Source organism: Saccoglossus kowalevskii, chromosome 4 (assembly GCF_978046115.1).
Source record: "Saccoglossus kowalevskii chromosome 4, keSacKowa6.1, whole genome shotgun sequence".
Lineage (NCBI taxonomy): Eukaryota > Metazoa > Hemichordata > Enteropneusta > Harrimaniidae > Saccoglossus > Saccoglossus kowalevskii.
The window spans coordinates 45,991,209-46,007,166 of NC_140644.1; the positions used below are offsets into that span (position 1 = coordinate 45,991,209).

At 35.4% G+C, this 15,958-nt stretch overlaps 1 protein-coding gene across 1 annotated transcript in view; it reads left to right on the forward strand.

Annotated features, from left to right (window-relative positions):
• The first annotated feature begins 1,604 nt into the window (after positions 1 to 1,604).
• LOC144359603 (PDZ domain-containing protein 11-like) overlaps positions 1,605 to 15,958 on the forward strand; it is a 128,705-nt gene continuing 114,351 nt past the window's right edge. Inside the window, exons 1-2 of the mRNA XM_085498184.1 lie at positions 1,605 to 1,707; positions 7,875 to 7,990. Coding sequence (XP_085354310.1) covers positions 7,889 to 7,990 — 102 coding nt within the window. The 5' untranslated portion in view covers positions 1,605 to 1,707; positions 7,875 to 7,888. The remainder of the gene's footprint in view (positions 1,708 to 7,874; positions 7,991 to 15,958) is intronic.

Genomic DNA, 15,958 nt, shown 5'->3' on the forward strand with positions numbered 1-15,958 from the left:
AGGGCCGGTTTTCCGGCCGGAAGGAACGCGACTGGGTGACGTAATTTGAAAACATTCCAAGTTTCGATTTGCGTAAACGTGTCTGTAATGCTACAATAAAGTGACTTACGCATAACTTTGTTAACTGACAGGGTCTTGTAGTTCGAACATATTCGAATATGCAAATGAGTTCTATGCAAAGCTGCTTTGTGCAGTGATGATAAGTAACGCGCATCGAACTGTGCGGAGTTCGACTACCGCTGTGACGCATCGACCAATCAACGACAAGCATACGATCGCGTGGTGGCAGAGATATATTCGTGGAATGGAATAGAACTCTGCCTGGGAGATTGAGGCGGTTTGTAATAAAACAATAAAACACATATTACCACATTCATAGTGAAAAAATATAATACATCGAAAATGTACAGAAAATATACTAGTAGTTTTCGCAATCCGTCATATCGTGAGCTATTTTGATCCACCTGGACATCCCAAGCTAGTTACCATTGTCCTTCCCAGTGTTTTTGCGGTTAGATCACCGAAAGTATCTCTGCCACCGAACTCCGCACAGTTCGATACGCGTTACTTATCATCACTGCACAAAGCAGATTTGCATAGAACTCATTTGCATATTCGAATATGTTCGAATTACAAGACCCTGTCGGTTAACAAAGTTATGCGTAAGTCACTTGGTTACTTTAATCACTTTAATAAGACGTTTCACGCCCCGACTCCGAATAAAATGTTCAGTTATTTATACAAAATATACAAGACTTGCGTTAGAAAATTACAATCCTTTCCTACATGCCAAAGCACTAGTTCTACTATAAATGACTAACTTTATAAACTTACTAGAACCTTTGTGTTCTATGGCTGTTAGACGCGCAAAATCGAACCCGTTCAAGCCAGAAATAGTATTGAAATATTCACCAGAATACAAGATGAACGGAAATGTTAGGAAACTCCTTTCAGTGAAATTAGTCTTTAATGTTAACGTATAACTATATACGTTAACAGAATGTTTTTTCTCCCCAGTTTTAGTGTATCACGTGCGCCATTTCACTACAGTAACATTACCTTGCAAAACATAGTCCGCGATAAAATGGTTTATAAATAAATAAACGCTGCTCGGACTGATAAGTATGATATATTGAAGATAATATTTGGTAATCGTAGTCCTAAATAACTATTAAAAATAGCTAGACGTTTCGAGCAATGGCTCTTTATCGATAGCATAGAAGCAAGTGTGAATAGAACTCTGCCTGGGAGATTGGCTAGTTACTTCTGGCTTGCGCATTCGCATTTTTCTGAGTTGGAACGCTTATGCGAGAGCGAGATTGAAACGGGATCTTGGTATCATGTCACCATAGTTGCAAACCCCAAGTAATGTACCTCTGTTATTATATTATATGTACACTATGAAAGTATTTATAACCTTGATTTCCACAGAAAATACTAAATTGATTTCTCTTTTCCCCGCTCAAAAATATTGTTAAATTATCTGAAATTGCTATTTATCAACATTTGAATGAATTATTGGTATTTCAGTGGACGTTTCAATCGTACGTGAATCGAACGCGAATCGAACCGAACGCTGTTTTTCACACTCGTCATATCATAAGCAGTTTGTTAAACGTGAATACTATTCTCTTCCGGGTTTGAGTATTTTGTTGATTATTTGTTTATATTAGCGCGAAGAGAATAAATAATAGGACTTTTGACCAGGTAAGTTAATGTCATTAATACAACAACAAAAACACAGACACTACAAAACAGCGACTACGACAGCAACAACCGTGTCGAACCTGTTGTGTTTACAATTATAAAGTTTAGGTGTAGTAATCTGCGGTAAATGACAACATGACAAATGAACATATATTGTGTAGCATGTGAATCGTAAATATGCTAGTGTTGATTTTTGACAATTTTTTTCATATTGAATGTTTGAAATGGATGACAGTTAATTATTTCAGATTTGCTATGAGCTTATCTAATGGCGACTAAAAACCTTAATTTTGGTATTTACTAGTAGTATTTACTAGTAGTATTTACTAGTAGTATTTACTCGTAGTATTTACTCGTAGTATTTACTAGTAGTATTTACTCGTAGTATTTACTCGTAGTATTTACTTGTAGTATTTACTAGTAGTATTTACTTGTAGTATTTACTAGTATTTACTCGTAGTATTTACTCGTAGTATTTACTCGTAGTATTTACTAGTAGTATTTACTAGTAGTATTTACTCGTAGTATTTACTCGTAGTATTTACTAGTAGTATTTACTCGTAGTATTTACTCGTAGTATTTACTCGTAGTATTTACTAGTAGTATTTACTAGTAGTATTTACTCGTAGTATTTACTAGTAGTATTTACTCGTAGTATTTACTAGTAGTATTTACTAGTAGTATTTACTAGTAGTATTTACTCGTAGTATTTACTTGTAGTATTTACTAGTAGTATTTACTCGTAGTATTTACTTGTAGTATTTACTAGTAGTATTTACTTGTAGTATTTACTAGTATTTACTCGTAGTATTTACTCGTAGTATTTACTAGTAGTATTTACTAGTAGTATTTACTAGTAGTATTTACTCGTAGTATTTACTAGTAGTATTTACTCGTAGTATTTACTAGTAGTATTTACTAGTAGTATTTACTCGTAGTATTTACTTGTAGTATTTACTAGTAGTATTTACTTGTAGTATTTACTAGTAGTATTTACTAGTAGTATTTACTCGTAGTATTTACTCGTAGTATTTACTAGTAGTATTTACTAGTAGTATTTACTAGTAGTATTTACTCGTAGTATTTACTCGTAGTATTTACTAGTAGTATTTACTCGTAGTATTTACTCGTAGTATTTACTCGTAGTATTTACTAGTAGTATTTACTCGTAGTATTTACTAGTAGTATTTACTAGTAGTATTTACTCGTAGTATTTACTAGTAGTATTTACTAGTAGTATTTACTCGTAGTATTTACTAGTAGTATTTACTCGTAGTATTTACTAATAGTATTTACTAGTAGTATTTACTAGTAGTATTTACTCGTAGTATTTACTTGTAGTATTTACTAGTAGTATTTACTTGTAGTATTTACTAGTATTTACTCGTAGTATTTACTCGTAGTATTTACTAGTAGTATTTACTAGTAGTATTTACTAGTAGTATTTACTCGTAGTATTTACTAGTAGTATTTACTCGTAGTATTTACTAGTAGTATTTACTAGTAGTATTTACTCGTAGTATTTACTCGTAGTATTTACTAGTAGTATTTACTTGTAGTATTTACTAGTAGTATTTACTAGTAGTATTTACTCGTAGTATTTACTCGTAGTATTTACTAGTAGTATTTACTAGTAGTATTTACTCGTAGTATTTACTAGTAGTATTTACTAGTATTTACTCGTAGTATTTACTCGTAGTATTTACTCGTAGTATTTACTAGTAGTATTTACTAGTAGTATTTACTAGTAGTATTTACTCGTAGTATTTACTCGTAGTATTTACTAGTAGTATTTACTCGTAGTATTTACTCGTAGTATTTACTAGTAGTATTTACTAGTAGTATTTACTTGTAGTATTTACTAGTAGTATTTACTAGTAGTATTTACTCGTAGTATTTACTCGTAGTATTTACTAGTAGTATTTACTCGTAGTATTTACTTGTAGTATTTACTAGTAGTATTTACTTGTAGTATTTACTAGTATTTACTCGTAGTATTTACTCGTAGTATTTACTAGTAGTATTTACTAGTAGTATTTACTCGTAGTATTTACTCGTAGTATTTACTAGTAGTATTTACTCGTAGTATTTACTTGTAGTATTTACTAGTAGTATTTACTTGTAGTATTTACTAGTATTTACTCGTAGTATTTACTCGTAGTATTTACTAGTAGTATTTACTAGTAGTATTTACTAGTAGTATTTACTCGTAGTATTTACTAGTAGTATTTACTCGTAGTATTTACTAGTAGTATTTACTAGTAGTATTTACTCGTAGTATTTACTTGTAGTATTTACTAGTAGTATTTACTTGTAGTATTTACTAGTAGTATTTACTAGTAGTATTTACTCGTAGTATTTACTCGTAGTATTTACTAGTAGTATTTACTAGTAGTATTTACTCGTAGTATTTACTAGTAGTATTTACTAGTATTTACTCGTAGTATTTACTCGTAGTATTTACTCGTAGTATTTACTAGTAGTATTTACTAGTAGTATTTACTAGTAGTATTTACTCGTAGTATTTACTCGTAGTATTTACTAGTAGTATTTACTCGTAGTATTTACTCGTAGTATTTACTCGTAGTATTTACTAGTAGTATTTACTAGTAGTATTTACTTGTAGTATTTACTAGTAGTATTTACTAGTAGTATTTACTCGTAGTATTTACTCGTAGTATTTACTAGTAGTATTTACTAGTAGTATTTACTCGTAGTATTTACTAGTAGTATTTACTAGTAGTATTTACTTGTAGTATTTACTAGTATTTACTCGTAGTATTTACTCGTAGTATTTACTAGTAGTATTTACTCGTAGTATTTACTCGTAGTATTTACTAGTAGTATTTACTAGTAGTATTTACTTGTAGTATTTACTAGTAGTATTTACTAGTATTTACTCGTAGTATTTACTAGTAGTATTTACTAGTAGTATTTAAGTAATATTTACTCGTAGTATTTTCTAGTAGTATTTACTAGTAGTATTTACTCGTAGTATTTACTAGAAGTATTTACTAGTAGTATTTACTCGTAGTATTTACTCGTAGTATTTACTAGTAGTATTTACTAGTAGTATTTACTAGTAGTATTTACTCGTAGTATTTACGTAGCGTAGCGTGTTCGAAACAGTGTATAAACATTATTTGTGATGCAAGCTTTTTCGGATTTGATCACCTACTTTGTCTACTTATTTCCTGAGGGGAAAAGAGGCACTCTAAGGGTAAGAGTTCTTTAGACCCCCTTACTCGTAACTCAAACCCTAACCCTGCCCCTCCTCAATTTATTGTAATTACTTGGAGGGGCATATTGAATTCCATTGGGGGGGGGGGGTGGCTGGAGTGTTAGGGTTATGGTTCAGGTTAGGGGTGAAGAAGCCTTGAAAAAGTCTTTTCACTCTAAGATTCTTGTACATGCCCAAACATTTTTATTGAATGTCTACATCTAAAAATTTATTCTCTAATATATTATGAGCATGTAGAGGAAATTATGGAAATATTTGCATCAGACTTCAAATATACACATACTGAAAAAAATAAAACAATAGACTTAGACCCTATGAGTTGACAAGACCCTGTGAGTTAAATGACAAGGCCCTGTGAGTTGACAATACCCTGTGAGTTGACAAGACCCTGTGAGTTGACAATACCCTGTGAGTTGACAATACCCTGTGAGTTGACAAGACCCTATGAATTGACAATACCCTGTGAGTTGACAATACCCTGTGAGTTGACAATACCCTGTGAGTTGACAATACCCTGTGAGTTGACAATACCCTGTGAGTTGACAAGACCCTGTGAGTTGACAATACCCTGTGAGTTGACAAGACCCTGTGAGTTGACAATACCCTGTGAGTTGACAAGACCCTGTGAGTTGACAAGACCCTGTGAGTTGACAATACCCTGTGAGTTGACAATACCCTGTGAGTTGACAATACCCTATGAGTTGACAAGACCCTATGAATTGACAAGACCCTGTGAGTTGACAAGACCCTGTGAGTTGACAAGACCCTGTGAGTTGACAAGACCCTGTGAGTTGACAAGACCCTGTGAGTTGACAATACCCTGTGAGTTGACAAGACCCTGTGAGTTGACAAGACCCTGTGAGTTGACAAGACCCTGTGAGTTGACAAGACCCTGTGAGTTGACAAGACCCTGTGAATTGACAAGACCCTGTGAGTTGACAAGACCCTGTGAGTTGACAAGACCCTGTGAATTGACAAGACCCTGTGAGTTGACAAGACCCTGTGAGTTGACAAGACCCTATGAGTTGACAAGACCCCGTAAGTTGACAATACCCTGTGAGTTGACAATACCCTGTGAGTTGACAAGACCCTGTGAGTTGACAATACCCTATGAGTTGACAATACCCTGTGAGTTGACAAGACCCCGTAAGTTGACAATACCCTGTGAGTTGACAATACCCTATGAGTTGACAATACCCTGTGAGTTGACAATACCCCATGAGTTGACAATACCCTGTGAGTTGACAATACCCTGTGAGTTGACAATACCCCATGAGTTGACAAGACCCTGTGAGTTGACAATACCCCGTAAGTTGACAAGACCCTATGAGTTGACAATACCCCATGAGTTGACAATACCCTGTGAGTTGACAATACCCTATGAGTTGACAATACCCTGTGAGTTGACAATACCCTGTGAGTTGACAATACCCCATGAGTTGACAAGACCCTGTGAGTTGACAATACCCCGTAAGTTGACAAGACCCTATGAGTTGACAATACCCCATGAGTTGACAATACCCTGTGAGTTGACAATACCCTGTGAGTTGACAATACCCTGTGAGTTGACAATACCCTGTGAGTTGACAATACCCTGTGAGTTGACAATACCCTGTGAGTTGACAATACCCTGTGAGTTGACAATACCCCGTAAGTTGACAAGACCCTATGAGTTGACAATACCCCATGAGTTGACAATACCCTGTGAGTTGACAATACCCTGTGAGTTGACAATACCCCATGAGTTGACAATACCCTGTGAGTTGACAATACCCTGTGAGTTGACAATACCCTGTGAGTTGACAATACCCTGTGAGTTGACAATACCCCATGAGTTGACAATACCCTGTGAGTTGACAATACCCTGTGAGTTGACAATACCCTGTGAGTTGACAATACCCTGTGAGTTGACAATACCCTGTGAGTTGACAATACCCCATGAGTTGACAATACCCTGTGAGTTGACAATACCCCATGAGTTGACAATACCCTGTGAGTTGACAATACCCTGTGAGTTGACAATACCCTGTGAGTTGACAATACCCTGTGAGTTGACAATACCCCATGAGTTGACAATACCCTGTGAGTTGACAATACCCCATGAGTTGACAATACCCTGTGAGTTGACAATACCCTGTGAGTTGACAATACCCTGTGAGTTGACAATACCCTGTGAGTTGACAAGACCCTGTGAGTTGACAATACCCTGTGAGTTGACAATACCCCATGAGTTGACAATACCCCATGAGTTGACAATACCCTGTGAGTTGACAATACCCTGTGAGTTGACAATACCCTGTGAGTTGACAATACCCTGTGAGTTGACAAGACCCTGTGAGTTGACAATACCCTGTGAGTTGACAATACCCTGTGAGTTGACAATACCCCATGAGTTGACAATACCCTGTGAGTTGACAATACCCCATGAGTTGACAATACCCTGTGAGTTGACAATACCCTGTGAGTTGACAATACCCCGTAAGTTGACAATACCCCATGAGTTGACAAGACCCTATGAGTTGACAATACCCTGTGAGTTGACAATACCCTATGAGTTGACAATACCCTGTGAGTTGACAATACCCTGTGAGTTGACAAGACCCTGTGAGTTGACAATACCCCATGAGTTGACAATACCCCGTAAGTTGACAATACCCCGTAAGTTGACAATACCCTATGAGTTGACAATACCCTGTGAGTTGACAATACCCTATGAGTTGACAATACCCTATGAGTTGACAATACCCTATGAGTTGACAATACCCTATGAGTTGACAATACCCTGTGAGTTGACAATACCCTGTGAGTTGACAATACCCCATGAGTTGACAAGACCCTGTGGTAAGCATTAATAACACTTTGGTCAAAGTGAAAAATTTGAATAACATTAATCTATGTGTATAATTTCCATTCTATGTCTGACAAGTGCAGCCAGTTGTCATGGATACTAGCAGAGTTGGAATGAATGCAAGTGCAGATAACATGGTTAAAGTGTATCTACCACCGTATGAACATCCTCCACGTTGGATTTCACCACATCAGGTTTAATAATCATCATATACATTATCTCTACATCTACAGCTTGCATGCTATATTAGGAAATTATTACCTTATTAGGAAATGGGAATTTTAAATAAGGAATATTACATAATGATTCTATGCAGGCATATTTTAAAATACAGTAAATGTATAATAAGTTAGTAATTATAATAATTAATTCACTTTAAATATGCTACAAGTCGAATTTTTATGTTTATTAGCTAATTTAGTTTTTTCCACCAATATCTCATGAACCATTCATCAGAATTCACTTAAATTGATGTATATACTTTCTCATGGGTACTACTATGAATACTAATTACCTAATTTGCATAAATCTGATAATTTTCAGATATCCCAGAAAACCATGCAGATTTCAATGATTTGGGATAATCCATATGTGTTTAATTTAGGGTTGATTTTAATGCTTTCTAAATACCTAATTTGCATACATTTACATATTTATAGGTGTTCAACAGATATCAAAATAAATATTTCTTATTTGTACCTCATGCTTTCAATACCCCTTCTTGTTTTCTTTGACTATTGGTGATCTTGGTAGCACATATGTAAATTTTTGAAACCTCACGACATATGATAAATAGAGCACATCCAGCTTTTCTTAAAGTCAATCACAATTTTCAAAGTTACAACATGAAAAGTCCATTCTGTAATGTTACCCTTAAATCCTTAATTAATAAATATGTCAATTGCAAACTGAAAAAATCAGGCAATTATTTGTTTTCATGTTTCATTGATTTCTCCAAAGAACTTGATTCAGTCTGACGAGAAGGGCTGCTATATAAACTTCTACAGTTAGGTGTGGGAGGGAATTTAGATATAATTATTTTTGATATTTACATCTACATGAGTATGAACATGCCAAATTATTTTTTGTTTTTTGTTTTATATACAACACGTAACTGTTTACTGTACACAGTTAGGTAATCAAAAAAATGAAACAAATTAATAGAACATACCTAAAGCTAGTCAGCTGGAATGTACATGGCTTAGGTGACAAATGTACTGAGATTGATTTTAGTACAGTAGTACAAAATTATGATATTTTTTGTATACAAGAAACATGGCTTGGTAGCAGTAGTAATAGTTTAGTATTAGATGTAGAAAGTTATAGCCACTTCAGTTCAGATAGGATAAGAAAATCTAATAGGAGCAGAAGAAATTCGGGAGGTGTTGCACTGTTGTTTAAATCAACATTAAGAAATGGGTTACATAAAATTTCTTCTGACATACGTGATTTTATGTGGTGCAAACTGGATAAAAGCTATTTTTCTCAGGACAAAGATATCTATCTGGGTTGCATTTATATACAGCCAGAGAAAGACCATGATTATTTTGAAACTTTAGGAAAAGATATTACAAATGTACAAGGTTCTCCCAGCAGGGTGAGGTAATTATTATTGGTGATATGAACAGTCGAACAGGAAACCTTACTGACTACATACCATTTGATGGCAATGTGCATATTCCTGTTCCAACTACTTATACATCAGATAATTTCAGTAAAATACAAACACAAGACAGTAAAATACATATACATATGGGATGAAGACTCAAAAAATAAGTTCAAAAATATTTTACAAAATCAAAATGTTGAAAAGAGTCTTTATACATTTCTTAATTTTAATACAGAAAGCATGAATGTGAACAAAACAACGGATCAATTAAAAAACATTCTACTAAATATTGCTGACAATAGCTTAAAAAAGGTCAAACAAGGTAAATATAAAAAGAGAAACAAAAAATATAAAAAGCCTTGGTTTGATAAAACGTGCAATGAAGATTTTATTGTTAAACATACTTACTATACATTAAAAAAACACTAGTCAAAAACAAGAAAAAAGAATTTAAAGAAAATACAATAAGACAGTCACAGGTAATGGGTGACAACAATCACACAGAGTATTGGTTAGTACTAAGATGTTTGAGAAATGCAGAAAATACATAATCTGATGCCATTATAACAAGTGAAAATTGTATGGATCACTTTAATAAGCTATATAATTACTACCTTATACTAAAATATGTTTGGATATTTAGAGTACTAACAAATTTCAACTTACGGTCCGGTTAGACCTAAAATACACCTCGAATATTCACTTTTGAGATATAATTTTTGGTATGTGTTGATTCTTGGATATTTTGTCTTCTTGTCCTGAACTTTGTTTAGTATTTTGAACTTCCCTGTTTGCATAAAAAGGACAAGCTTCGTGTTTTCGACATTGAAAATTCCTTTGCTTCATTATTTGCTGAGGGACGGCCGCTTAGGTATGTGCTCTGTAACTTACAGCACATGAACCTAAAAACCTAAGGTACTCAAACAAAAATGACGTAATACTAAAGTCCAAAAAGTACGTTCAAGCTCTGCATTTTTTCGTAGCATAAAAACGATTTACTCTCTCGCTTATAGTGACACCCTCGAATCAACTGATTTCCATTCCTCTCAAGAGTCAAAATGGTATGTGCCTCCATTTTACGCTACGACTGGAAACAGTTTTTTTTGCCCGACGTGTTCATTTGACTTCAATAACGTTTCAGTGGCTGTCACTGTCGTACACTGAGTCTTGCTGATAACATTTTGGTTCAAATTCACGTAGATACCACTGAGAAAATTACAGAAATCTTGCGTTTTTAAGTCGTGTGCCATTTTAAAGTTTATTTATTAAGTTTATTCCAAAGACTGCAGTCGCCCCAGAGATAACCAGAACATTGATTTGTTTCAAAAACGTTCGTCGTTAAATTCACGTTTAAAAACGTTTTTGACCTTTGTGAGTTGATGATAAGCAAACAATCATGGTAGATTGGCCCTGACCTTCTCTTGATCGGAAACGCAAGGAAGATAAGACTCAATTTTCATAGGCGCATGTCGTTTAAATCGGACGGTTACTTTTGTTTCAGGTTCGTTGTTGTTGTTTTGGGTGAATATAGAACATGTTCAAGACCAAAATTGTAGCAATAATGTTCATGTCGCTGTACATTAAAACAAACTCTCAAACTCGACAACATTCACTTACCGACCACTGAGCAAATAGGTGGAAATACCAGTTACATCACTCATGAAGATTGATGATTCGATTGCTGACTGGGATAACTGCATTGAGTGTTCATTTCTATGCAATGTAAAATCATATCGATGTGTGGGCGATGAAGGCTGACAGATTGTTTTGGTTCTGTGGCCGGCTCTCATGGCACGGGCAACTGACATTTGCTGACTTTTTTTTCACTATTCTGACGTGTTCTGGGCTGTATATAACAGTCAGACACTGACACGTAAGTAGGTTGGTACTAGTAAACAGCCCGGGACATAGTCAATATAGGAGTCTGAGTCAGTTAGGCCCTAAAAATAGCGTCATCACGCAGTAATCCATTAATGAGTTCACATAACAATCTTATGCATACAAATAATCCCATAATTATTGACAAGTTGTTTCTACCTTATAATAAACAGATTTTTGGTATGTGTTGGTTCTTGGATATTTCAGCTTCGTCGTCCTGTACTGTACTCGTCATTTAGTAATTCGAACTTCCCAGATTGTGTAAAAATGGAGAGTTTCCTGATTTCAATATCGAAAACGCCTTGGCTTAATTATTTGCTGGGAGACCGCCACTTAGGTACGTGCTCTGTAACTTGCAGCATTTGAACCTAAAAACGTTAGGTAATCAAATTCACAAGAAGTTGACAACCTAATATTGCTAAATCAACAGTTGTGAACTTTATCAGGATTCCCGTATGTAGTTACACATCGTTCCAGCAAGGAAAAATATTGATTACTTTTGTGCACTTCCGGTCCGATTAGATTAGACACCGCAAATATTCACTTTTGAGATTTTTGGTATGTGTTGGTTCTTGGATATTTCAGCTTTGTCCTCCTGCACTTCATTTAGTAATTCCAACTTCCCAGATTGTGTAACAACGGAGAATTTCTCGATTTCAATATCGAAACCGCCTTGGCTTAATTATTTGCTGGGGGCATGTAACTTGCAGCGCATGAATCTAAAAATGTTAGGCACAAGTAGTTGACAATCTCTAATATTGCTAAATCGCCAGTTGTGAACTTTATCAAGATTTTGGTATGAAGTTACACATCATTCTAGCAAGGAAAAATTATTTTTTTAAATTGATTACTTTTGTGCAGGTTATTTAATAAAATATGAAATAATTAATATTTCATTTTTGTTAGTACTAGTTAGTATCTTTATTTATTAAAATATGTTCACATCATATTTAATTGGAGTGGGTATTGCCAAGCAAGTTCATAAAATTATAAACAAATATTTTCGTAAATAACACTGACCGCGAAATATGCCTTTGAGAAGTATTACTGATGGAATATTTAGTCCCCGTTCTGATGCAGTTCGAAAACGGGGACTTGTATGTTTTGACCTCCGTGTGTCCGTGTGTGCGTGCGTCCGGACATGTATCTTAGAAATGCCTGGATCAATCACAATCAAACTTCACACATACATCATACATGATATTATACATATGCACGTGAATTTGTTTCACAATCTGATTTAAGATGGCCGAATGGCGGCCATTTTTGTGCTAAAAATCATCAAAATCAAGCATTTCACGCCTGTTTACAGATGGATTTTGTTCAAACCTTGTATATACGTTGGACATTATAGGACCTTGATGCACATCATTTTGTTTTACGATCTGATTCAAGATGGCCGAATGGGGGCCATTTTTGTGCTAAAAAATCATAAAAATCAATCATTTCTCGGCTGTTTACAGATGAATTTTGTTCAAACTTAAAGTGCCTGTGCAATGCCCACTCACACGCTTCCGATTTTAGATCTGTGCCCCACTAAAATAGGCAATTATTGATTATTTTGCTGAAAATGATCACTCTTATCCAAGTAAATTTGAGATATTTCTCGTGCTATAGCCACGCCCACCTATCCTGAAACGGTCGACTGTTTCCGGATTTCCGATTCTGGCCGAAAGTGCGCCACCAAATGCTAAAATATGAGAGGAAGCCATACCCCTGGGCCGTACTTTTATATCACTGTGTCATTCAATGTACAACTGTACTTTTAAACGATATACATTTTTTGATCGGCGTTTCTTTTTTTTTGTCTATTTATGATGGTTAAAGGTTGTGTTGTGGGCGGTTGCAGTAATGCGTATAGTCATAGTGTAAGTATTTACATGTTTCCAATCGATCCGAAGGTGCGAAATCGGTGGACGAAAGTCGTGAAAATAACAAGAAAATATTGGGGTGGACTTCCTCCTTACAGCTTCATATTAAGTGTCCACTTCACCTCAGATTCTTATTTTCGAAACACTATCCATGACAAAACAACTAGGTTTTAATGAGAAACGACAACTTAAACCTGGCGCAATACAAAACGTTTTCGAAAAAATAGATTCCTGACCAGCCCATGATCACTGAGGCGGATTTCAGAAGGGAGAGAGATGTCGAGTAAGTGTTTCAAATGATTTGATTTGTTTGCGATCCTGATTATCGCTTTATAGAGACCACCCGTGTTATGTAAAAGGTAGCAGTAATTTTGATAATGACACGAAAACGAAGCGTCGGACAAACAGGAAATTACGCAGCACTCAGGCTGTTTTCATTTTTGCAGACTAAAAGTGTCTGAATTGTTCGGTTATTGGTGTTGAATGTCAAATTCACACCTTTGTTGCCTTTACTTGAAGCTTGGTCTGCGTAATAATTTATGGAATAAGAATCCGGGCTTGGGCTTTCAATGTATTTTTAGTCCCCGTTCGGACGAAGTCCGAAAACGAGGAACTTATAATTCGGTCTCCGTCCGTCCGTGCATCCGTGCGTCCGTGCGCCCGTCCGGAGTCATATTCTGTTCATTCTTTGCATGTGCCTAGTACTTTATGTGGGACATATGCACATGCAGTGGTTTAGCGATTCGATTCAAAATGGCCGACTGGCAGCCATCTTGTTTTTTGAAAATGTCGTATTTTGGACATGCTTTGTCAGTTTTCATTCAAATTTAGTACATAGATCATACTTGTTAGGATACATGTCCCCGACCGTCCGTGAGTTCCTGAGTTTGTCTGTCCGACCGTCTGTGTGTCCGTCTGTCCGTGTGTCAGTCTATCCAATGTCATATTTCAGAATCCTGTGGACCGATTCCGTTCATTCTTTGCATGTGCCTAGTACCTTATGTGGGACATATGCACATGCAGTGGTTTAGCGATTCAATTCAAAATGGCCGACTGGCAGCCATCTTGTTTTTTGAAAATGTTGTATTTTGGACATGCTTTGTCAGTTGTCATTCAAACTTGGTACATAGATTATACATGTTAGGATACATGTCCATGACGATTTATTTTGCAATTGGATCAAAGATGGTCGACTGGCAGGCATCTTGTTTTTGTTTTTTTATGTATTATCTTGGACGTGCTCTGTCAGTTTTCATTCAAATTTGGCACATACATGTACTTTATAAATAAACAATCTGTTGTATATGCCACTTGGAACTCAAGTTTCAAGGACATGCTCGCGACAACTCCTCCGCTTTAATATGACGAGCACAAAGAGAACTTAACGGGGACTGTGTCATTTTCAATGACTTGTTTTAATATGATGTCATAATTATGAAAATCACGCTAAATCTGAATTTGTCTGTATGTGAGTTGCTCTCAATTATTTTTGTTATCCAATTAAACTCCGCCATTCACGCACTTGTCCACGTCATGACCCGACGCGTTCACCCATTACAACAAATTTATTTCCACGGGGCAGTCATTTATTTAATAACTGTGTTTTGTCGTTTTTTTTTTTAAATTATTTCTCTATTTTATTAATCACTATAATTTAATGTTTAGAATGGCAAAATATGTTTTCTTTTTCTTTTAATTTTGAATGTGTTTTTTTACTCAGACGATCGATGAAATAAAACAGTGTAGTGACGTGCCTAGTAACCTACTAAATAACAAGACGATTCAGGCGTCAAATTTGATTTTGTCCAATGCCGGAGTCCAGCGACAGTGTACAAACGTGCGACGGTGACGGTGACAACCACGGTTACTAGGTACAGCAGACCAGACATATTTCGCATCTGACTCAACCCCATGCAACAAACTTGATACTATGTGTTCATCATGGTCCATTCTTCCCCGAAGTACATAAATGGCAATTTAGTCAAAGATGAGAAAACAGCACAAGAAATTTGCCTTATTTACACGTATCGGCAATGCAAGCTACTCAGCAACTTCCCCTTCTGACGTCACAAGGGGAATTTCTGTATGCAAATGAGCAGCTAATGAGGAGCCTCGTTTTAAAATACACAAAAATAAAATTGCCGTAGACTGAATTTAAAACGCATTTTTTCACTTAAAAAAATAATTTATGCTTAGAAACATAAAAATTAATAATATTTATGTATCAATGGATAATTTTAGGTGTGCAGCCATTTCACAGGCACTTTAATATATACATTAGACATTATAAAGCCTTGATGCAAATATTTTGTTTTTCAGATAACATTCAAAATGGCCAACTGGCGGCCATTTTGTTTTAATGAATGGGCATCTAGACCCATATCTCTGACTTGTTTTGACTGATTATGTTAAAATTTTACGTATTCATTATACATCATGTCATAGATAGACAGATATATTGGTTTGATGATCCTATTCAAAATGGCCATATAGTGGTCATTTTTGTGCTAAAAAATCATCAAATATCAAGCATTTCTGGCATTTATGGATGGATTTCGTTCAAACTTGGTACATACATTAGACAATACGGATTCCTGATGCACGTCATTTTATTTTTCAGATCAGATTCAAAATGGCTGTCTGGTGGCCATTTTGTTTTAATGAATGGGTTTCCAGTCCCATATGTCTGGCTTGTTTTGACAGATTATGTTCAAATTTTTAATATTCATTATACATCATGTCATAGATATACGGATATATTGGTTTGACGATCCTTTTCAAAGTGGCCAAATGGTGGCTATTTT